General features: G+C 41.5%; 1 protein-coding gene across 5 annotated transcripts in view; it reads right to left on the reverse strand.

Moving 5' to 3' along the window:
• The window catches only part of CHD8 (chromodomain helicase DNA binding protein 8), a 58,441-nt gene that overhangs the window by 30,239 nt on the left and 2,652 nt on the right, over window positions 1-25,550 (reverse strand). For 3 of the 5 annotated variants that reach the window (XM_007104800.4, XM_024133777.3, XM_024133768.3), the window contains exons 1-5: window positions 14,886-14,964; window positions 8,142-9,199; window positions 6,873-7,244; window positions 5,769-6,154; window positions 4,689-4,803 (exon numbers count right to left, since the gene is read on the reverse strand). In XM_007104800.4, coding sequence (XP_007104862.1) covers window positions 4,689-4,803; window positions 5,769-6,154; window positions 6,873-7,244; window positions 8,142-8,984 — 1,716 coding nt within the window. In that variant the 5' untranslated portion in view covers window positions 8,985-9,199; window positions 14,886-14,964. Of the gene's footprint in view, window positions 1-4,688; window positions 4,804-5,768; window positions 6,155-6,872; window positions 7,245-8,141; window positions 9,200-14,885; window positions 14,965-25,550 lie in introns of those variants that run through there. The other 2 variants (XM_024133783.3, XM_024133773.3) reach the window with 2 other exon arrangements.

Raw genomic sequence — 25,550 nt, forward strand, 5'->3', positions numbered from 1 at the left:
GGAGCCTGTGCTCCGCAACGGGAGAGGCCACAGCAGTGAGAGACCCGCGTACCGCAAAAAATAAATAAATAAATAAAAATTTAAAAAAATAAAATTCAAATGGAGAACTAAACATCTAAGAATAACCAGGAAAAATATGAAAACGTATACTTGGCCTTACCAGATATTAAGGACAATATAAAGCTATACTAATTAACACAACTTGGTACCTCTCCAAGAACAGATAAACATGTCAAGGAAATAATGTCCAGATATAGACTAAAATACTTATGTGGATTTAGAACATGATAAAAACAGGACTTCTAATCAGTGAGGAAAAAGTGGATTATTCTATAAAATGGGATTGAAAACAGATGACTAGCCACCTAGTGGATGTAAGAAACAAATCTACAAAAAGACTGCAAGATTTAAAAGTTAAAAAAAGAGACATAAAATTTCTAAAAGAAGATGTGGAAGAATTTTTTTTAATAATCCTGGAGTAGAGAAGGTGTTTCTAATAAATTGATCAATTTGACCTTGTCAAAAGTTTAAGATATCTGTGTAATATCAATATAATCCATCATAAATGAAGTTGAGACAAATAATAAACTAGAGAAAAAATGCCATATGATACATTTCCCAAGCATAAAGAGGTCTTTTGAATCACTAAGAAACAGATCAATACAATAGAAATATGGGCAAAAAACATAAATAGACAGTTCATAGAAAAAAACAATGGCTTTTAGTGTAAAATGATGCTCACACTCAGAATAAAATTGTTACAACTGAAAACTAAACTGAGATTCCCTTTTTTTTTTTCTTGCACCTAACCGAGTGGCAAAAATCAGAAAGTTGGATCAAGTATTTGAAACAGGAACGCACACATTGTTGGTGAGAGTACACGCTGGCATGAAGAAAACTTCTATAGAAGAAAATTTGACAATACCCTTTGATCCAACAATTCCACTTCAAAGATATTATCCTACAGATAAATTTGCACATATATACAAATCTCTGTAGCATTACTTGTGGTAGTAGAAGACCAGAGAAAACCTAAATGCCTATCAACAGGGGATTGGTTAAACAAATTAAGCTATAGTCAAAATATGGAATATCTGGAACTCTCACTGGAACTCTCACTGCTGGTGGAAGTGTAAAATGACACAATCACTTCGGAAGCTGGCAGATTCTTATAAAGTTAAATGGTTAAATGTTTAACTACCCCACAGTCTATCAACTCCTGGGAATTCAGCTATGAGAAGTGAAAACCTATGTCCACATAGTATGTGTACTGAGACTGTTCATTGCAGGCTTACTCATAACAGCTCCAAGCTGGGAACAAACCAAATGTCTAACAGAATGAATAAACATTGTGTATATTCATAAATAAAAACATTTCTCAAGAAAAAAAAAAAAGAATGAGCTTCAGATACATCAACAACATGAATAAATCTGAACAACATTATGCTGAAAAAAGTGAGACCCAAGAGTACATACTATGTGATTCCATTTACATGAAGTTCAAGAACAGGCTAAGTTTAATCTATGGTAATAAAAATGGGCACAATGGTTGCCTATGTGGAGGTGTGGGGGAGAGGATGGTGAACTGACTGAAAAGAGGGTACAAGGAAACTTTCTGGGATGATGGAACACGGGACGTCATTAAATAATCTCTCTACTTTGGTGTATATTTCAAATTTTTCATAATAGAAAACAGAGTGTGAGGAAGAATGGCTAGATCTATCTTTTTGATAAAGAACTACCTTCAAGATATATTGTTGGAGAAAAAAAGCAACAGTACAGAAGAGTAGGTATGGAATACTTACAGTAAGTGGGAGTGGAATTAGAGTGCTCATGAAAGTAAAGAATATTTCTGGAAGGATACACAAAAATAGTAACAGAGATTACCTCTGGAGAAAAGACCTGGGGGACTGTGAGGTCTCCATTGCCAACACTGGTATTACCAATGTTATGGGCTTAATTGTATCCCTTCAAATTCTTATGTTGAAATCCTAACCCCTGGTACCTCAGAATGTGACTGTATTTGGAGACAGGGCCTTTAAAGAGGTGATTAAGTTAAGGTGGGCACTAATTCAACTGGATTTGTTTCCTTAAAAGAGGAGGAATTTGGACACACGCAAAGACACCAGGGATATACACACTGAGGAAAGACCATGTGCAGACACAGTGAGAAGGTAGCCCTCTGCAAGCTAAGGAGAGAGGTCTCAGAGGTAACCAGACCTGCTGACCTCTTGATCTCGGACTTCTAGCCTTTAGAACTGTGAGAAAATAAATTTCTGTTGTTTAAGCTACCCAATCTGTGGTATTTTGTATTGGCAACCCTAGCATATTAATACACCACTTTTAAATTTTTTTTAATCTTTGTATTTCTTGTATCACAAAGATTTGCCTTCAGTTTGTGTTTTGTTTATTTAACAAACACATTATTTAACCCTTTGTTTATTTAACAAACACATCTATAACTCTTACTATGCTCTCTTACCTAAACACTGTTCTATGTGCTTTATAAACGTTTACATTTAAGCCTCCTAACAACCCTACTTGGTAGATATTACTATCTGCATTTTAGAGATGAGGAAATTGAGACACCAAGAGGTTAAGTAAACTTGCCTGAAGTGACAATGTTAGTGAACAGTAGCATTAAGATGAGAACCCAAGAAATCTTGCTCCAGTCTGTGGTCTTAACCACTATGCTGTTTAGAGAATTTTGTTGTTGTTGCACATGCATAATTTTTATACAGTTAAATGTATCGATCTTTCCCTTTATGACTTCTGAATTTTAATACTCTCCTTAGAAAGATCTACCTGATTTTACAATTATTAAAAAAAAAACTTATCCATGTTTTATAAAGGTTCATGATTTCAATTTTTGCATTTAGACCTTTGATTAAACTAGAAATTGTTTTTGTTGAAGAGTAATGCAAGAAATCCAATTTTATTTATTTCTTCCTAAATGTGTAGCCAGTTGTCCTAACTTATTAAATAGTCTTTCTTTCCATTGATTTTATTTTATTATTATTTTTTTTTTTTTGGCTGCGCCACACGGCTTGCAGGATCTTAGTTCCCAGACCAGGGATTGAACCCGGGCCCTCAGAAGTGAGAGTGCAGAGTCCTAACCACTGGACCACCAGGGAATTCCCGCCACTGATTTTAAATGGCCTTTTAAACTCATATACTAACTTCTCATAACAACTATTTGAATCCTCTTCTAGACTCTATTATCTAATCTCTTATTTCTTCTCTAATTTTAAACTCTTAATAATTATTATTTCATAATATACTCTAATGTCTGTTAAATCTAGCTTTTGCCTCATTCTCCGTTTCAAAAACGTCTTGGCTGGGCTTCCCTGGTGGCGCAGTGGTTGAGAGTCCGCCTGCGGATGCAGGGGACATGGGTTCGTGCCCTGGTCCGGGAAGATCCCACATGCCGCGGAGCGGCTAGGCCTGTGAGCCATGGCCGCTGAGCCTGCGCGTCCAGACCCTGTGCTCCACAACGGGAGAGGCCACAACAGTGAGAGGTCCGCGTAACGCAAATAAAAATAAAAATAAAAATTAAAATAAAAATTAAAATTAAAATTAAAATTAAAAAAATGTCCTGGGTATTCTCACATGTAAAAATACCCCAGAAGAACCGAATTCTCAGTTTATCAAGGTATTGAATGCATATTAAGGAAGAGGGGATATAAAAAAATAAATAAAATAAAATTCAAATCAAAAGAAAAAAAGAAAGAGGGGAGACATTTATAAAGTACTGATAGCTAGTGAGGCACCTGAGGTTTGTTTAGTCCAAACCTCCATTTTTCAGATAAAGAATTTACACATAGCTAAGTAACCTGGCCAGGCCCATGAGAGCTACTTAGAAGTACCATGGGTCTCCTGAATCATTAACAGCACATTCTTTCCATGGTTGGAAACTAGAGCCAAAGATGGTACCATAAGGCAACAGAGATAGAGGACTAAAGTTCTTCTGGTCCAGCTTCTTTTATTCTCTTCCCAATGTTTCTCATCTTCAAAAGGTAGCAAAAACATTGTACCTTAAACACCCCAGTTCTCAGAGCCAAAACCCTGATGTTCTGGCAAGAACTGAAAACCCTGAAGTTTTGAAAGAAGTAAGGCAAAAGGGGGATAGCTGGACAGTTCTAAGAGAAACCAAAGTATTGCTATACCCAAAACAACAACCTTGCAGCATAATTTCATATTTGCTTAGTCTTTGAAACACTGGAATTTGAGAAAATGAGTACTGCTTTTTTATAGTAATATGCTTTTTGCCTAAAAAAAATTTAAATTTAAAAGACATGACCGGGCTTCCCTGGTGGCGCAGTGGTTGAAAGCCTGCCTGCCAATGCAGGGAACACGGGTTCGTGCCCCGGTCCGGGAAGATCCCACATGCCGTGGAGCGGCTGGGCCCATGAGCCATGGCCACTGAGCCTGCGCGTCCGGAGCCTGTGCTCCGCAACGGGAGAGGCCACAACAGTGAGAGGCCCGTGTACAGAAAAAAAAAAAAAAAAAAAAAAAAAAAAGACATGACCATGACCAGATCTTGCCTCTTCTACTTTTTAGGACTACCTCTGGTTTAGAAAAAGTGTTGAAATGTGCATAGGCTTATCGTCTCTCAGTATCTATTCTTGGTCTGTCTGTCAGAAGTAAAACGTGATTTTTTTCAGTAAGTTCTTCAGGGCTCCTTTTACCTGAATGCTGCTTTCTTCATCTTCCCGGGGTGATTGTGCAGGCATGACTTCCACATCTGAATTATCAGATGAGGTATTACGCTTTCTCTTCTTACCCACCACAGGAGTGATGGTGCTAAAAAGGAAAAACCAAATTCAGTTACAGTGAAGGCAAGGAAAATTTAGGAGTAAGAAAATATAATTAATCTAAACCATCACGTACAAAGTCTCCAGGCATAAGTGTCTAGATCTTCAGTCTGTGGGACACACAGCTAGCATGTTTGAAAAAAGAAGATATTAGGGTTTCTAAAATACCAGCTGACCTTTACACCAGATCTGACAAATCTTTGCGACCACTGTATCCACAAATACTTGAAGAAAGGTAGAATAACACAGCAGAATGAATTCTTGACTAAGAATTACAAGGCCTTGTTTTAGTTCCAGTTCTGTCACTAGCTGGGCATTAGTTTTATAAGTAGCAAATACTGATGATAACATCTGGCCTGACAGCTGTTGAGGATCAAGATAATAGATATGAAACTTGCTTTTTAAAGCTGAAAAGTCCTGTACAGATATGAAGCATTATTATAATTACACCACAAAGCCTGAAGAATCTCAGGGAGTGGAAGCTAGAGAGAAAGGAGTGAAGCTACAAGACACGGAAGGAATTCTTGTCAATCGTGACAAGAATTATGTGGCAAGCCATGGTTCTGTCAAGACTGCTTAAGGCTGACAGTGGTTGCTGAAATCTTCCCCAGTTCACAGATGAAATGTAAGAACAGGGCAGCTATGTCTACAGCAGCTCTCTTTTACTGGTGTGGGTGGTAGGAGGCTAGTGAGAAGTCTTCCACACTATGGTGATACAAAATCGGGAAGAATATAGAAAAACACAGGCACAGCTTTTAAATGTAACCCCTAACACAAGACTGGCTATCTTTCCCATACCTTGGTGTTCACTTGGGACAGAGCAAAGAAAGGCCTCATTATCTTCTATGATAGAGAGATCACCTTGAACTTTGTAGCTGCTGAATACAACACGAATTTTAAAATGTATGCACTATCCTGAAATGTCCCGTCAAAAGAGCAAAGGGTGGTACTTACTTTAGCTTACTCTTGCCCTTGGTTTTGGAGGTACCAGATGTTTTGCTCTTCTTTGGCTTTTCTTCCTTGAGCCTCTCCCCACTGCTCTTCTTCCTGCGTTTCTTTTCACCTTCCTCCTCAGGCCGAACGCTAGGCAACTCATCCTCATTCAGGACTCGAGGTATGTTCTGTTCGCCCCGGGCACGGGCCCTAGCAATGGCCTCGGCCACAATCCGATTTGCTTTCTCTTGCTTCTTCTGGTGCTCCAGCCTACGGTTTTCCTCGATTCCCGTCTTGCCCCCCGTATGTGGAGCAGAGCTTGCTGGTGAGGACAGAGCTGCCACTTCACTGGCACTTAGAACTTTAACTACGGAGAGCCCAGAAGAGGCCCCTTGGGAAGAGCCAGCCTACAGAAATAAAGACACTAAAATTTCAACATGCTTGTAGATAAATAACCTGAATAAAACAACTCTGAAGCAGGTAGGCTAGAAACGTCAGCTCTCTAATTCCTCAAGAACCAGATTCAGACCAAGTCTTACTGAACCTAGAGACACATTCCAAAAAAAAAAAAAAAAAAAAAGTTTTTTTTGGTGGGATGCGGATGAGAAAAGGCAAGAACTGTGCCAAATTAACCTTCAGTATTCTTAAGCCAGGCTCCTAATGTCAATACTCATCTCCATAATTCCAGAAAGTTTTCAAACAATACAGCCAACACTGGTCTCTAGGCTAAAGGTAAAAAAATTCAAATTCTACTCTTGGCCTACCTTCATCTCCCTGGGGGTGAGAGGAAGGACAATCACTTGACCTCTTTAAGGCTATTTATGTTTCAAATGAGAGGATATTTCCAGTCATTTTCATTTCACAAGAACATTAAAAGATTGTAAATGAAACGGTTCAAAGACAAATACCAGACAAATCATTTCTGATCCCAAACCCAATAATAACCCTCAAATCTTTTCACGATGTAATTACAACAAGGTTTCCACGGGTGAAGGAAATAAAAGTCTGCATCTCACTTCAGAGGTATGAACCTAGACTGGCCCCATGTTCGACAGTGAGCGACTGCCGAGGGGAACAGCCAGAGACTAAGGGATGTGTTTCCCTCCTTAACTATGGAAGTCTCACCTGGGGCTGCAGCACCACCTTGAGCGGTACTGAAAGTCTCTGTCCTGGGCCCTGCCCTGGTCCCATGATCTGAGCCTGCTGCACAGAGGAAAGAGCCACTGGCTGGGCTGAGGATGGCTGCTGGGGCTGTGGCTGCGACGACGGAGGCTGCGGTACAATCTGGATCTTCTGCTGTGGCGGCTGCACCTGCAGCTGGATAGTCACTACTTTGGCCGGCTGCCCCTGGGCATTCTTGGCTTGCGTCAGGGCTGCCAGCTGGTTGCCCTGTAACACTATCTTGCCTGGCAGACTCCCCAGCACGACATGCCGGTGTCCTTGGGGACCTCCAGACTGTGGCTGCTGGAGGACCAGCGTGATGCGTTTCGATTCACCCTAGAGTGAAGAAAGGAAATTGCAAGAGAGGTAGAACATTAAAGAATGGCAGACCCCTTAATATTTACACCAGTTTTCCTCATCCTAGAGTTACAACAGCTGAGGGTCAAAAAACACAGTATAATTCCTTCTGTTCATCCTCCACTCTTTCCTGATAAGATCTTTTCTATATAACCTCTGCCCAGCGGGTATCAAGCCTGTTCTTCAGAAACTGTTGGGAGGCTCGCTCTATTTCTATGGCAGTCATTCCATCTTCTGGAAATCTATTAGAACAAAAGTCTATACTGAACTGAAATCCACCTCCTTATAGCTTCTCTCCACCAATGCTACTTATCTTAATACTGTCTTCCCCTCCGCCCAAACTCTTCTGGCCCTTGATTCAGAGACTAGAGCCTCTATTTTCTTATACTAGAAACTAGCCTTTTCACTGGGCAAAGTCAGAGGAGAACAATCTTAGTAATAAGAACAGGGGAGAGATACACATAGCTTCCGTAAGTCTTGCAAGTATAAATAAATGTAGTTTTCCAAAAATGATTCTCATTCCCACTGCTTCCTATATTACTCATATAACTTTATATCATACATTATTATGAGTTCTTGTTTAAGGTCTGTATTTCCTGGCAGACTGTGAGCTCTGTAAGGACAGGGACTGTGTCTATCTTGTTCAGCACCAGCTAGGCACAGTGTAAATATGTAGTAAGAGCTCCAAAAAATACATTAACACTAACTGCTTCCACCTAGTAAGTAATAAATACATTGCTGTCAATACTAACTGATAAAAAGTAAAGATGGAATTTAAACAGGATTTCCTAGAGACAGCTCTCCTGTGCTTGCTCTCACACAGTTGCTGGGCCCTCTACTAAACCAAAATTCACCTCCCCCTTTCACTCAAGTCACCTGGGTAGGTGTAGAGGTCAGTGTAACTGCAGGCTTCAGTGGGGGCCCTGTGGCCCCAGGGTTTCCAGCAGGAGCTGAACCCTTAACTGGCTGTAGGACCAGCTGCTTTACTGGTCGGCTGGGCTGGACAATGCGCTGAACAGTAGCCTGGTTCCCAGGGACCTTGGCGGCCAACACTGTATTACCAGAGACAATGGAAACACCAGGTCGAAGGGGAGTGCCGGTTAGCACTTTGGTAAAAGTGACTTTTCCACCATTGGCTGTGCCAGCCACGAGGGGCTGAGCTGTGCTGGTGATACCTTGGGCCTGAATTTGTGCCACATGGGCACCAGTGACTGAGGAGCTGGGTGGGGCCTTAAGGATAACAATCTTAGGGGCTGACTGAGGTGGCTGCCCTCCAGCACTACTGGAGGGGACAGCTGTGGCAGAGACACCCATGAAAGGATTCCCTTGGCTCAGGATCTCCTGGCTCTTGGAGACCTGCAAAAGTCCTGATGTTGGCGTCGGTGTCTGTAAGACAGGTGGGGCTGGCTGCTCTTGGCTGACGGGCTGAGTGGTATAATCATGCAAGGTTAAAGATTCTGGAGCTGGAGCTGTCGATTCTTTGGGAAGTTCTGTGGGGGCTGTTTCCTCTGGTGGGGGGACCAAGTCACTTGCTGATGAATTCCCCACATCACCACCTCCACCATCCTGGTTCATCTGATCCAAGGAGTCCAGAGAGCTTGGCAGTCCAAGGGCTTCCTCAATAGGGTCTTGTGTAACCTGATTGAAGCTGTCATCAGTAAGAGAGTCCAGGCCAAATAAATTTGGGTCATCAAACAGATCCATGATGGGGTCTGCCATCTTGGGAAAGCAATGGGGGTTACTTCCCCAAGGTTTAGGGAGGGAAGGGGAGGGGGGGTAATGGCTCTCCCCTCCCCTCCCCTATTAAGAAAAAAATGTACACAACGGAAGAGGACTACTCTTCAGGTAAAGAGGCAAGAAACAAGTGCATGTCAGATTGTCCTGACCTTCATGGAGCAAGATGGCTAGGTCTTCAGAGGAAGATGGTGGAACTCCTGTTGTAGGAAGACAAATGACAAATAAGCAAAGTAGGTGACCTCAGGGAAAATTTCTAGCCTTAATATCAAATAGCATCAAAATAATAAGAGAAGAGGGAAATGCGAGGTAATCTGAGGACAGAGACACAGCGGAAAGAACATCCACATTTCTGCTTTAAAACTAAAACTAAAAAAGAAACAATCCAACGCCCTTTTGGGGCTCTTACGCACTTCGAAGCTTATGTCTGTCAAGATCATTCAGCTATCTCTGTCCATTTCTTTTTACAATTATCATTCTTAGGTAGAGATCAGGAAATTTAACATTCATTCACCTTCTATTTCAGGTTCGTAAGTTGACAGAACTTAACAATATACCAGCAATACTTCAGTGAACATAGCTAAAGGCTTCTGGATATACTGTATTTTGTAAGTTTCCCTTGTATTTTAGATACTTTTACTTACTACTGGCAAAAATAACCACCTTTAACAAAGCTTATAGTATAATCTTACCCAGGAAGTTTCACAAACTTTATTCTACTTAACCTATCAGTGAATCTATACATAGTGTTTCTGTTATGACGTCCCCTCCCCACTTTCTCATATTTAAGATCAAAAACTTCCTTTGCAAGAGATTCAAAGAATTCTACAATTTCATTCTAGTTTATATTCCCAACTTTCAGTCTCATCACGTCCTATGCTCTCATCACTTCCTATATATACCGTACATTCCAGTCCAACTAGACAATACAGTTCCCTTAATGACACTCCTATCTGCATGACTTTGCCTATTATGCTGTAGTTTCTTCCTGGAACATCCCTACCAGGCTCCTCCCAAACTTCTCTTCCAGCTAAAGTCTCTGACACCCTCAAAGGTCTTCTACTACACAAGGTGAGCCCTGAACCTCCATAAGGTGAGCAATTTGTGATGACTTGGTCCGTTCACCTTCTTTAAATATCCACAGTGTTGTCTGCACCTTATTTAAAGCACTTACATTTAACATTTTGTTAAAATCATAAGTTTCTTGTCCATTTCCTCTGAAGGCCCAAAAGGTTCCTTTGTGCAAATTATAAAAAGCTGCCTACTCAAGGTACTTGTTTGCTATCTGCTGGAAAACTGTCATACTAAACACATTATCTATGATGATAGTGAACACATGCAATGCACACCTTGCACAACCCTGCACGGTGGCCCAGCTCCTCTTTCCCCGAGAAAGAAGAGTTCCTGAATGGTGGGAACCACGTCTTATTCATCTGTGGATCCCTAAAGAACCAGAAGAATATCACATACACAATAGCTACTCAAAAAAAATTTAATGAATTAAAATATTTGCTTGCAGCGTCTGGAATGAACCATTCAGTCCTTAGAGAAACTGTTATTCCCTGATTCCAAGACGAGACAGTAGAATACTTCCTATCTTGAAAAACTGTCCTACAAATAACTGAAATTATGTTTACTAAATCCTCATCTGGGGCTTTAAGTTCATAAAATGTGGGAAAAGGAAAAACTAAGACAAGGAATTATAAGTACATCACCACCTAACTAAACTATATGAAAATGTAGTATCTGCTCTTTGTATATGATATCAATATTTGTCAATCCAGGAAAGCCTTGCTTGATAACACCATTTCTCCTAACTTTTAGAAGATATGAGAAGAAATTTGTCAGTGACACAGTACAGACGTGACTGAAGAAGGCTCTTCCATACAACCCCCAAACTTTTCTTCCCCTTTCCTTAACCCACTCCAGTTATCCTTGTAAAACAATATAATGTGGGTAAGTAGCCCAGAAAAATCAGACACAGATAAGAGAACAGACTCATCAGTAGTTGGCACATCGGTCAAAATTACAAAGCATACATGGCATCTCCACCAATGTTAAACAAGATCTTCCTAGCTTCAGTAATTGTATACCCTTCACATCTCAACCAGGGTCCGTATCACTTCCCACTCCTGCTAAACTATTCCACTAGCTCATTCCAGCCTCTCCTATCTAACACCTGCCCCAAAGTAACTCAAAATGGTGATCAGAAGAGTTATGGATAGGACTTCCCTGGTGGCACAGTGGTTAAGAATCCGCCTGCCAGTGCAGGGGACACAGGTGTGAGCCCTGGTCTGGGAAGATTCCACATGCTGCAGAGCAACTAAGCCCATGTGCCACAACTACTGAGCCTGCGCTCTAGAGCCTGCGAGCCACAACTACTGAGCCCGCGTGCCACAACTATTGAAGTCCGCGTGCCACAACTATTGAAGCCCACGCACCTAGAGCCCGTGCTCCGCAACAAGAGAAGCCACCACAATGAGAAGCCTGCGCCGCAATGGAGAGTAGCCCCTGCTCGCCACAACTAGAGAAGAGCCTGCATGCAGCAACGAAGACCCAATGCAGCCATAAATAAATAAAAATAAATAAATAAATTTATTTATTTTTTTAAGTTATGGATATTTCTTAATTTAGTTATGCCCTACTTTGCCACCTATTATCTTTCACCTCCTACTCACTGTCAGAGAAGTTACACTAAATATCTAACAGTTAAGTGTCACAAAAAAACTACAGTGAAAGTTTGCACTAACTAAAAGTTTATGCTGATAATAGTTTATAACCTGCCTTTTCTTCCATGGGGTATTTTGTCCTTTCCAGGACTCCTTGCTATTTATTCACCCAAATGCTCTTCCTTCCCTCCACAACAGCCCAACATCAGAGAGAGAGAGAGAGAGAGATCTCATTTTTTAATGGGAGAAACGAGGCTAATAGCTTCTGAAATATTTCCTTACTTCCATATGACTCAAGTATAAGTTTTTAAAGGTCAATGCACTTATCATTTATCTCTCTTCCCAATTTTTGGACCAAATTTCTGCTTCTCCTGGGTCAGTCGGGGCCCAATAATTTAAAAACCTCACCACTGACTTAATGCCACAGCATCAAGTCTCACTACTTCTCAGTCCCATCCCATCAACTCACCTCTACTGACCTAATTCATCTTGTACAATTTTTTTAATCCTAGTCTCCAGCTTCTTTTTTTAACTCACATCTTTAAGTTGTCCTTGACTCTCAAAAGAATAAACCTTCTCCAAACATATCTCCAATTTTCTTCACCCCTCCTTCTATTCCTACTTATGGTTTATCCTGGCTATACCCATGTCTGGCCTACTCTACCAAGTTCATCTACCCCATGGTAGATGAGCTTGGCAGAATTCTCTTTCCATGGTTCCAACCCTGGTAATAAAAATAAATAGATGTTGGACTTCCCTGGTGGCACAATGGTTAAGAATCCCCCTGCCAATGTAGGGGACACAGGTTCGAGCCCTGGTCCGGGAAGATACCACATGCCATGGAACAACTGAGCCGGTGCGCCACAACTACTGAGTCTACACTCTAGAGCCCGTGCTCCACAACTACTGAAGCCCGCGTGCCTAGAGCTTGTGCTCCGGAACAAGAGAAGCCACTGCAATGTGAAGTAGTCCCTGCTCACTGCAACTAGAGAAAGCCTGTGTGCAGCAACGAAGACCCAATGCAGCCAAATATAAATAAATAAATACATTTATTAAATAAATAAATAGATGTTAAGCATTCAAATATACGAAACCCTTAGTATATCCCTAAGTAAAGCAACTGCCTAGATAAAGAAATCATAGCAAACTTTAATCATATTGAGAATGAAAAGCCAGTCTTCACCTACCACTGCCCCAAAGAGAAATATATGTATATGCTCAGAAGGAAAGACAGAGCTTGATGGTTGCACTTAATCACTTTCCGTAACTCCAAACTAATGAGTAGACTAACAACAGAAAACCTTGGGGGGGAGGGGGAGAAGTAGAACTAAGTAGTAAGTTAAGGTTAAAATCCAAGGCCACCCATCTAAAACTTCCAAATAACAAGCCAGAGAAATTCTTTATATAAAGCCCTTCATCTCATTGTCTTCTTTAAGGAGAAACTACTCCCTTCCCTCGAAATAAACTGATTTTTTTTGCAGCTTTATCATATTTAATGTAGTTCTTCTGGGTTTTCTTAGTAATCTAGAGTCCCAACTCTCCTGTTCTTATTTTAACGTGTCTCCCTACCCTTGCCCATTTCAATAACAACTTGTCTGTCCAATCATAAAGGACTTAGTTTTAATTCTACTCTATACTTTTCCATCTCAATCTCCCCATACCTTTCAACTAAGCAGTGATTCTCAACTGGGAGATGGAAGGTATGCAAAGTTTGAAAATGTGCATTCGGTGTTATAATTTTATATTTGTCAAATGGAAAAGGAAAACATCTCATTGTTTAGGTTATGTATATTCAATAAAACTGGACAATATCTCTTGGTCTGTGAGGATCTGTAAAAGACAACATGGGTAGGGGCGGGGGGCAGAGAAAGAAGTATGCCTGGTTTGGAAGGATTATCGACATCTCTGTGATGGGGTAAGATTTCTTATGGTCTCTCAAAAGGGAGTTTATCATATTGTTTATGATGGATGAGAAACACTGAAACAGAAATTAGTCCAGCTGTCTAAGACATAAAATTATATAAACTGAACTACAGACATCCATTCTCCCTTTACAGATTTCTCTGTACTGTCCATCCTCTTAGAAGATAACAGACGAATGCCATATTGACAAAAACTGATCTTTTCTGGGGGGTTAATATGCACTTTTAGAAAGTAGCAGCCATGCCCACTTAACCTCTAACTGTTCAAAGAACAAACTATTTTACTTCAAAGTATTAATCTTGTTATTGGAAACTATCCTTTCAAGAGATCAGCGCAGGCAGGCAGGAAGACATAAACACGATATGGAAACAAGATGGGTAGAAGCAGTTTGAAGAAATCCCTTGAAAATAAAATAAATCAGAAGGCTTAAAATGAAAATCACCAACATATTTTAAAAGAGGAGGATTTAAAAACTGTACCATGGAGACGTTTGTGAAACCCAGAGGGTCTCAAATCTTATAAAGAAATGGGAAATAAATATCCAAGGTGAATGGAATCACAATTTAGGGTCAGCAAAGGATCAGGATGGAAGGACACAGACCATAAGAAATAGAGCTATTAACTTGGAGACACTCAGGAGATTCTCCTCACGAAGATCGAGATCCTAGGCCACTTTCTCTATCTTCACCATTCTCAGTTCCAAATGTGTGGCTACTCTGTTTTTGTTTTCCCAATTACCGAAAAAAGCACTCAAACCTCAATCAGGAGTATGGACATTTGGGGCAAACATGGCTGGTAAAGTGAGTCCTTCTGAATAAACAGGGAAAGCAAAATAGGCAACTATGAATGCTAAAAGCATGTACGTATGTTCAAGGGGTAAAGGAGAAACTACAGAAATTATATGTACTCATGTGGAAGGGAAGGGGCAAGGTAAGGAAGTGCGGGGTTGACGGAGAAGGAGACGCGACTGGGGGCGGGGGTGGCGGGGACCCGGGTACATTACCTGCTCATACTGCCAGGGCTGGTGCCAGTAAGGCCCACACAGCAGAGGCGGGAGATGTCGGGCAACTGGAGCCCCCAAAATGGAGGTGAGGTACATGCTCTTGAGGGAGTGAGCTAGCGGGGTGCCCTCCAGGGTGGGGATGGCCAAGACGGGAAGATGCGGGGTGGGGGGGTGTGGATGCCCGGGTGGGAGCAATGTGAGGGTGGAAGCTACAGGCGGGAAGGCTCGACTAGCCCTTAAGTAGAAAAAGAGCTGTGCCTCACCCCAGCAAGGTAAGAGAGGTGCCTTTACCTGCAGCGGCCGTGGGGGGCCGGTTCGCCCCTCTCGCTGTCTCTCCAGCACCAGTTCCCCCTCCTCCTGCGCAGCCTAACTTGATGCTCCTGCCCGCCCCGCGTCCTCATTGGCTAAACTCCGCTGCCACTCACCACAGGAGCAAACACGCAAAACAGCGCAATGGGCGGGACTAGACAGAGCTTCCCCCTCCCCCGCCACCGCGGGGTTAGGTTGAGAGCGCACGGAGAGGCCTATCCGGTTTCCAGGGCCGAAGCGAAGCCTGCAGCTTGCTTGAAAAAAAAAAAAGGAGCCTGGCCAGAGGAACGGCCTCAAGCTGCGGGAAACTAGTCCTGGCGATTAAATTCCCCCACCACCTACACTGTTTTCTGCACACCAAAGAGCGTAAACTCGGGAGGGAGGGTTCCACACTAGGCCAACTCCGCCTCCCTCTGAATCCCCTGCCTTCTAGCAGCACTGTCAACTCCCCTTCTGTAGTGACTGCACCTTATCCCACGACCCATTAAAAGGGGCCAAATCTTTCGTCCATAATGGGAGTGAGTCAGCCCAATTGCTGGAACATGGGGCCTTTTACTCTTAAAAGATAAAGCGCTCTCTCCGCCACAAGCCAAACTGCATTCTTGATACTCCCAACCCTTGGGCAGCAGTATCACTCTCTAGAAAGTAATCGCAGGTACCCACGAACAACTCCCAGCGCCCTCCCCTCCAAAATACACACCCACTCCTCACCCCAAAACCTGGTCTCTGACCCTCACCTCACTTCTCTAGAAACTCAGCCCATATGACATATGGGCCAGTGTCCACTTTGCAATGCCACTTGAGACCACTCAAATGCCCGAGGGTGGTCAACCCCAGAAGGATGGTACAAGCTTAAATACCCCAAAGTAAGCTGTTAATAAAAACAGCTGCATATGTCCTAAGCACTAATTTCCCCTGAAATGTAACCACCCTCAACATTGAAATCCTATTTTCTGTGCTCTAGTCTACAAACTAGGAAGAAGATCAACTTGGCCTTAAAGCTCCTGTTTTTAAAGATCTTAGCATTACCACTAATGCTAGGGACACCCAATCCCCACTCCTGTAAATAGCAATACTGTTTTCCCATTCACTCAGGCTCAAAACCTCAAAGGTGCCTCTGAAACCTCCTCCTGTATCCACCATCCAATCATTTGCCAAGTCCCATAGGCTCTCCTATAAATATATCACAGATTTTGGAGCTGGCAAAGACTTCACAATCATATCAAGTCAGTCCTCTCGTTGTACAAGAGAAAACGGAGGTTTAGAGTTGAGTGATTCAACCATGAAACTAGGTGGCAAAGTCAGGATTCATATATCTCACTCCCCTATTTCTGCTGCCACTTCTTTATTTATGCAGCTCGTGTAAGAGAAAGAAGCCTCATAGCTGATCTCTCCCCATACTAATTCTTTCTGCTACCAGATTAATTTCCTAAAACACAGTATGGCCAAATCAGTTTCCTGCTTAAAAACTTTTAAAGGTTCCCTGTTAGTTAAGACATAATTCTTAAGACCACATTTTGCCTTTCCAGTCTTTTTTTTTTTTTTTTTTGGTTATGTCCCGTGGCTTGTGGGATCTTAGTTCCCCGATCAGGGATTGAACCTGGGGCCACAGCAGTGAAAGCACCAAGTCCTAACCACTAGACCGCCAGGGAATTCCCTGCCTTTTCTAGTCTTATTCCCACTATTCTTCTACGTACACACTTACATGCTGGTCAAAAAAGACAACTTAATATTGTCATATATTTTTTCTCATCTGGGCCTAGCTAATACACTTGCCTTCAAATTATGTCATCCTTATTTCATTTCTTTGTCTTATCAGAATCTTACTGATCCTTTAAGATCTATATCAAATGCCTCTTCATTATCTCGACATTTATTGAGAATATAATATACGAAGTAATATGGTAGTATAAGAGAACCAAAGATGAATAAGACAATCTCTACCCTCAAAGAACTTACAACAGGTAGGAGTACATTTGTGTATACATGTGGGGAGAGGGTGAAGAGTAGGGACTATGACAGTAGTGACTATTTCAGGAACACAGATGAAAGGGACTTAATAAACTAGGAGAAAAAGGTATCAAGCAAGTTTCTTAAAGGATGAGAAGGCGTTAACTAGGGAAGGTAAGGTGGGCTACAAGAAAGGGGTATTCAGCCAACAGGGACAGTAAGAGGAAAGGCAAAACAAAGCATAGCAATGAAAAACAGCCATGAGACGTGTAGAGGGAACTCTAAGTTGCTCTGAAGTTCAGTCTTGCTAAAGTGTAAATCACAAAAAAGAAATCAGAGGGAGATAAGATTGAAGGGATAGGTAAGGGCCAGACCCTTCAAGGAAAAAGCCTTGAACGCCACGTTAAAGCATTTTCTTCTAGGTGGATGAGGAGCCACTGAAACATGGAACGACATAATCAGAAATGCATTTTAGTTAGCTAACTCTGGCTGTTGGACAGAGAATAGATTTGGAGGATGATGGAACAGAGGACACAGAAGTAGTCAGGAGGCTGCTGTGGTAGTCCAGAAAAGAGTTGTATTGTGGATGCTTGCTGATTTTTTTTTCCTGCCTCCCCCTTCCTATATTGGGAGAATAGCGCAAGGTTAAAAGTCTTCAATGGAAGAGTGGATCTTAATCCCCACTATAGAGCTGGGATGGGTGGGTGGGGGTACTGAAATGAGGGGCAGAGTCCCATCTCCTCTTCTTGTCGGAGAAGAGGTACGCACATGACCTAGCCTAGTCTAAGTGGCCACTCCTGTGGAAAACCTTGACTTTGCAGTGGTAATACAAAGATCCAGAACCAACCAGTTAGACAATATTCAGCAATGTCAGATACTGGAATTCTGCAGCATCATAAACAGACTGTTCAGTGGTATGATCCTGGCCACGTTCTCCATATTTCCAACTTCCCTTGGTTTCAGATCATTTTCTAAATCAGATTCTCTAGCATTCCCACTGATTTTGTGAGCCACACAATATCCTTCGAATATGTTCCCCTTCTGCTTAAGTTAGCCAAAAGATGATTTCTGTTGTTTGCAACCAGCAAGATGATTACAGCCTGAATCATAAGAACGTGGTTCAAAAGGTAATGATGGGAAAGAAAGGCCAGAGTGGAATAATACTTAGGGGATAAAAATTGGTAAAACTTACAGTTTACAGGGAAAGATGAGTTCAGCCATGTTTAGTCTGAGTTACCTATAGCATGTTAAGTAGTGATATTCAATAGAAGGTTGGATTATAAATATAAAAGTTGGCTTGGTGACAGAGTTATCAGTATCAAAATAGTAGTTTTAAGAGTGGAGATTACCCAGGGGGTATGAAGAGCAGAGCTAGTGCATGAAACACTGCACCAATACTGTTGGGGAGACAACAGAGAATGTGAGGGGTCTGTGAAGAACTGGATGTCCATTCCAAAGAGAGCAGCTGCTATTCAGCCCTAGTTAAGTGTTGCCATATGGAAACATACATCCAAGATTGAGAGAGAACTTCAGGCTTTTCAAAAGCCAGAAATACAGAGTTTTATGTAAATCTTCTGGGTTTTAAATGCAGACAACTAATTTTTAAAAATGTTTTAAACACTATGCGTTAGAAAAAACACTTAGCTGGAAACCCCCAAATTTGAGATTTTTGGTGTAGAGTGAAAAAAGCTAAAGAGGAACCCAAGAGAACATCAGGATTTAAGAATCAGAATAAGCCACACCTACTAAGCAGGTGGAGAAGGCAAAGCTAGAGAAGCAGAGAGTGCAATATCACCGAAGCAAGGAGAGTAGAGTGTTGCCGAGGGAAAGAGCAATCAATTGCATTGAACAAAGCAAAAATGTCCGATAATATAAGAACTTTAAAATGTCCATTGGATTTAATGCATCTCTACTTTTCAACGTCAAGCTAAGAGTAACCAGTCCCATATGAGCTTTCATAGTATTTTTGTTAAGTACTCTTTGGGGATAATTATCTTCTACTTCATATTTTAGTTATATTTGTATGTGGAGGTATGATGAGCTTAAAGTCAGAGGGATCTGGGTTCAAGTTTCTATCGCACTAAGTAAATAAACCTTTCTGAGTCTAGTTCATTCCTCTGTACAAAGGGGGCTCAAATTACAGGGCCATTAATGAGGATTAATGAAACATCTCACACACTTCTTGGTATGTAACCACTATTTCTAGGAGGTACTCAACCAATGTTGCTGGATAGACTATTTGGAAAAAAACTGTTTTTGCCAGTGTCTCTACCTACCTTGGAGATGCTAGGCAGCCTTAGAGGGAACCACCACCCAGATGAATGGCCTTCAAAATAATTCATTAATTTCAGCAGGCTAATATCTATTGAGCTTGAATATGCACTGTAGCCCTTGCTTCCTCTACATTAAATCTAATTTACAGCAAACAGGAATAACTATACTTTAGATTCTAGCGTCTAAAGATCATGTTCAACTAACCGGCTTCAGTCAGCCTAACCTGCTATAGATGTTCTAAGTCACGAGCATCCAACTTTGAGTAGTGAGAGACCTAAATTAAAACTCTCAGGGTGCCAAGGAAGGGTCATAAAGATTTCAGAAACACCCCTGCTGCCCAAACACTTTTTTCTAATGGCTTCCAGGACATCACACTTTTCTGATTTTCATTCTACCTCTCTGGCCAATTCTCCTTTGCTATTCTTCTCCTCTACCAGCCTTTAATTGTTGAAGTTCACCAAGCTTCGGTCCTAGGCCTTCTTTCTTTTTTATTCTATACTTTCTTTTCAAGAATGTCTAATTCACATACAAGGTCTCAATTCATTATTTTCTTCAACAAGCTATCTATATACTCACGTCTCTCATTTATATCTCTGAGCAGACGTCTGAACTCCAGGCCTGTTTAATTCACTTGCTTACCCAATAGCTCTTCCTGGTAGTCTCTCCAGTCTCCCTGGCTGACCCACTCATCCAACTCTCCCTATAAGAGGCTTATTACCTCAAGGAGACTGATTCCTTGGTAGTCTCCTCCATCCACACCACCACGCGCGCACACACACAGAGGGTTATCATCCTCCAGCATCTCCTATTCAGTCATGGCTGCAGAGACCAGAAACTCTCTTCCTTACCACCCCTATCCAATATTTTAAAATCCTACCTTTACCTCCTAAACATCCCTCAAATCCATCCACTTCTGCCTCTACTACCATTCTGGATCAATTTACCATCCTCACTTCCCTGGACTATTGCAATTGCCTTCTAACTGGTTTCCCATCGATTTTGCCTATTTAATTCTTACTTATCCTTCAAAGCTCATTTCAACATCGTCATTTCAAAGAAAAGCTTTCCCTGAGCTCCCAGACAAAAAACAGCCGAACTTGTTGAATGTACATTACGTACCTGGCCCTCTTCTAAACAATGAAAATGCATCAGCAGTTTCAATTTTCTTAAACTTGAAATAAGTATATTTTACAGATGAGGAAACTGAGGCACAGAAAGATAAGCAATTTGCCCAACATTCCACGGCTAATGAAAAGTGGTGCCAGATTCAAATTTAGGCAATGTGGCTTCTGAAGTCACATTCTTAACCACCCAACTATACTATGGTGTAGGCTACATGCCCCTATTACAAATTCTCTTGTAACATCCATAATTTCTTTTGTAGTAGACTGAATAACTGATTATATAATTGTTTGATATCCATCCTCCCTCACCCCCATATTAGAATGCAAGTTGCACAAGGGCAAGGCCTGTGTATGACTTATTACAATATTTCCTTGGCTCACCAGGTGGTAATGGGCACTCAGTGTACTTCTGTGAAGGAATGCATTTTCAACTTCCAGCCAAAGGTGTGTGGGAGTGGGGCTGTGGAAGGGTAATGCGGAGGTATCTGACCAAAACCAAGGGCTTCTCCAGACTGCTGAGATAGTAAACAGGCAGTGGCACATTTCCTACCAGAAACATTCAGAAGAGGCATCACAAAATCTTAAGCATCTTCACTTTTTAGGACCTGTAGCAGACACAGCTTTCAGGTATAGCAAAAGAAGCTGCATCCAATACACATAAAAGACTATTTTCTATAGTGTGGTAATCACTATTGAAAGCAATGAAATTTTAGTTATCTCCTTTGGGCTTGGGACCATAAAGCCTCAGTGGTGGCCAATTTGAAACTATGGCAAGAAGTGAATGGATGAAACCATACCCATATGACTCAAAAATAGGGCATGGATTCATTCTTAAGTCAGCCTCATTGTAGATTTTTTTCCAGTAAAACTCTGGAGTTTTGGTCTAAGTCTGAAGACAGAATGTAAGAACCTAATCTTTAAGGATCACTGCCCTGAGGTCAAGTTAGACTGGATCTGGAGAAGTTCCTCTTCACTGGCACATGTTCACCAAGGTGAAAATAATATTCTAGGTTCTAGATGAGGAATATCTAACTGGATTAATATATCTACCTTGTGTGACACCACTTTTGGACATCCAGCATAAATAATGATATACATAATTTTTTTTTACTGAGGTAATATTGGTTTATAACGTTACATAAATTTCATGTGTACATTATTTTTCTACTTCTGTATACACTACAGCGTGCTCACCACCACAAAGTTACTTTCCATCCATTGCCATACAGTTGATCCCCTTTGCCCATTTTGCCCTCCCCCCATAACATATATAATTTAGGTAAGAGTCCTGTTCCTCTTTATGCTCTCCCACACCACCCTCGCATGCCCTACTTTAATTGGGCCAAGTATACATATATTTTTTCAGCCTAACAGAAAAATATAAATATTTGCTTAATTTTTTTGGGGGGGGCGGGCACGCTGCATGGCTTGCACAATGTTCCCTGACCAGGGATTGAACCTGGGTCGCAGCAGTGAAAACTCGGAATCCTAACCACTAGGCCACTAGGGAACTCTTACTCAATTATTTATGAGGGATTGTTTTCACTGCAACATTTATGCTAAAAAAAGTATGTGTGGCTGGGGGGAGAAACACTGTTATTATCACACTTGTGCCTCTAGGCACAAAAAATGACCCAGCGACATGGGACTGATGAAAATTCAGTTGGCTAGTTTGACTTGCATTGGCTAAAAAATGGAGTTATTTGCAAGACTGACCAAGTGATTTTCCTCTGTAGGGCTTGAAGTATTTCACATAATCTTATCTTCAAAATAACTAAGTTAAATAAAAGAAACTACTTTTTTTCCTTTTAACAGACAGAAATACAAAGACAAAAAGAAATTTTACATTCTCAAGGTTCTACAACTGCTAAAGACACAGCTTTAACAGGCTATGGAATGCCTACTCGTCTAATGTCGTGGTCAAAGACAGTTCTCCAACAGGGGTCAGCACTGAATTTCTAAATGTAGGGAGATGATAATGAATGAGGCTTTGAAGTCTGACAGACCAGAGTCCTACTCCTGGTTAAATGATCTAACCTCACTGTCTTATTTTCTCTCTTCTGTAAAATGAAAGTAACATCACATACATTTCCCGGGTTATTCTGAAGATTAAAAGGTAATGCACAATGTTTGGCACACAGTAGGCAAATAAAAAGGAGTTTATTATTCCCTGTCCAATAATTTAAAAACAGTACCACTAAAGGTTTCCCTCAAAGCAAAATTACTCCTTAGAGGTTTGGCTGAGCTGATCTGCTAAGCAGAATGGTGGGATACTAAAATAGATGCAAAAGTTTCATAATTAGAATAGCAGGACTGCTGGGCAGGATCAAAGGACTAGTACTACTGTGCTGAGAAAGCAGTATAACCCTTTAACCTCAAAACCACGGAACAGACTTCAACCAGCACGGGTGGCTAGGGCAACACGCAGGTAATTCAATTAATCATTTTTTGTGTTTGTATGACCGATGCCAGTGTCTGCATACTCCATTTACTTCACAATGCCTGCCTGTGGGAACTTACAGTTCTCCAACTGACTAGGCTGTCCCTTGGTAGCTCACATGCCCAGACCCATGTACCTCAACGTTTGACTCCCATGACTTTCAGGAAAGCAGTGAATGGAAGTGACCACTACCCATATATATTTAATTCCTCAGGGAAAAGGTCCCCCCAACAGGAGGCATACTTGAAAAACAGGCAAAAGCACTACACTTTATAGAAGAACTAATGTGTAAATAAACAAAGAATGACCGGGTACTGAGTGGAAGCAATGAAGAATAAAACACTGGGGACTTCCCTGGTGGCACAGTGGTTAAGAATCCGCCTGCCAATGCAAGGGGACACGGGTTCGAGCCCTGGTCCGGGAAGATCTCACATGCCGCGGAGCAACGAAGTCCGTGCGCCACAACTACTGAAGCCGCGTTAGCCTAGAGCCCTGCTCCACAACACGAGGAGCCAACGCAATGAGAAGCCCGCGCACCACAGCGAAGAGTAGCCCCCGCTCAGTGCAACTAGAGAAAGCCCACACGCAGCAACGAAGACCCAACACAGCCAAAAATTAATTAATTAATCTTTTTTAAAAAAAGAATAAAACACTGAAAGTTCAGTGTTCATGCAACTTGGTAGCTCCTATTCAAAAATCCTGAAAAATCTTCCCAGTCATTCAGTTTATTTAGATGGATGTATATCTGATATACATCTGATATCTGTAATAGAACATGAAAATCATAGAATATGTGAAGTATGACTTTCATGTTCTATTACAAAACTCTATTATGATTTGGTTCTAAGTAGGCAGCCAAACTACTGAAATCACTGATTTCTTCTAGAACCAAAGAGAAATTCCCATATCACTAATGGGACTGGGTACTTCAGAATACCCATGTCCCAAAGGAATAATCCCTAAAGATATAATGTATCCCCAAAGTATGTAGTGGAGGAAAAAAAGGAGGCAGGATACTCCAAAGGTTTCTCTAATGACCATGAGAGACAATTTGAGAAACCCCAAAGACTTTACAGGTCTTGAATATCCTTCCTCTCAGGTGAAATTAAGAATTCAGTTAATACATATTCTTTCTCAGAGAGTTCCTGATATAGTTTTAGGAGAACTACAAAACAAAACAAAAAGGTGTTGTTATTACAGAGTTACTAATTACTGGAATGTTGGGACATTGCCTACAGGTTTAGAATTATCAGATTTAGGATGCTGACATACAGCGGAGGAAAGAAGCACAGTTCTATTATTATCTAGTAATTTCAGTAGTATGTCACTTAATTACCTTTTTAAAATGAAATAAAGTCTGAAAATACCAAATAAAAAGAAGCCATACACAATAAATTTCTCTGGAAATGTACTAAGGGAATAAAATCAGGAATGGTTCATTCTTTCAGTTACGAAGCCAATCTTTTCTTAAAAATTACACACAAGAGTAAGTCATGTTTAAAATCCTTGGTTTGGGGGCTTCCCTGGTGGCGCAGTGGTTGCGCGTCCGCCTGCCGGTGCAGGGGAACCGGGTTCGCGCCCCGGTCTGGGAGGATCCCACGTGCCGCGGAGCGGCTGGGCCCGTGAGCCATGGCCGCTGGGCCTGCGCGTCCGGAGCCTGTGCTCCGCAACGGGAGAGGCCACAGCAAAAGGAGGCCCGCATACCACAAAAAAAAAAAAAAAAAAAAAAAAAAAAATCCTTGGTTTGATGTTGAAATTTTTTTGTACTTTTATTTGAACATGTTCTGGGAACTCTTTTCAAACAAACTAGTGAGAATACACTTGGAAAGTCTGAATAGGAAGAGGCTAGAACATTGTCTAGGCTTCCTACACTGCTCTACTGCTTGGAATACATTCCTGGATTCATCCCTGCTGAAGGTGAATGCAAAGAAATTATCTATGCCAGTCTTTCTGTTTACGCCTGCTAGGCTTTTTATTATCATGTAATGTACATCTGTGGGTAGAAATTAAGTGCTTTATTTTTAAAAGTCTCCTGCTGCGATCTGAAAGCAAGAATTAACATATTTTAAAGTTGAGCATTTTGCTTCATGCGTCATTCAACAACCAAGAGTCTAGTGAAGGATAGAAAGTGACCGGTGATAAAAGGGCAAAAGAAACGTTAACTATTGAACAGCTTAATGAGAAATCTCAAAGACTACAAAGATGTCGACTTATTTTGCAATACAGAGACAATGAAAATCTTCAAGGCAATATGAATTAGTTTTTTAGGCAAAAAACAGAGCCAAATTACAACTTCATACAAGTGTACACACAAAACAAAACAGAGATTAATGCTGGGGGAAGGTTATCCAGGATAAAATTCAAAATGTAATAAATGGTTAAATAAACCTTTAGGCAATAGTAAATGGTTCATACAACAGCTTTGTTATATAGAAATACAACCGTTGGGACCTCCCTGGCAGTCCAGTGGTTAAGACTCCACGCTTCCACTGCAGGGGGCGTGGGTTCAATCCCTGGTGGGGGAACTAAGATCTCACATGCCGCTCTGTGAGGTCCAAAAAAAAAAACAAAAAACAAAAAACAGAAATACAACTGTTACTCGGGTATTAGGCACCAAAGGAAGTATACCTTGAAAATTAGGATCTCTGCATTCTTAAACGGCCTCAAGACAGATGCAAAAAGGGACAATGCAGGGCCTCCCTGGTGGCGCAGTGGTTGAGAGTCCACCTGCCGATGCAGGGGACACGGGTTCGTGCCCCGGTCCGGGAGGATCCCACATGCCGCGGAGCGGCTGGGCCCGTGAGCCATGGCCGCTGAGCCTGCGCGTCCGGAGCCTGTGCTCCGCAACGGGAGAGACCA

Source organism: Physeter macrocephalus, chromosome 11 (assembly GCF_002837175.3).
Source record: "Physeter macrocephalus isolate SW-GA chromosome 11, ASM283717v5, whole genome shotgun sequence".
Classification (NCBI taxonomy): domain Eukaryota; kingdom Metazoa; phylum Chordata; class Mammalia; order Artiodactyla; family Physeteridae; genus Physeter; species Physeter macrocephalus.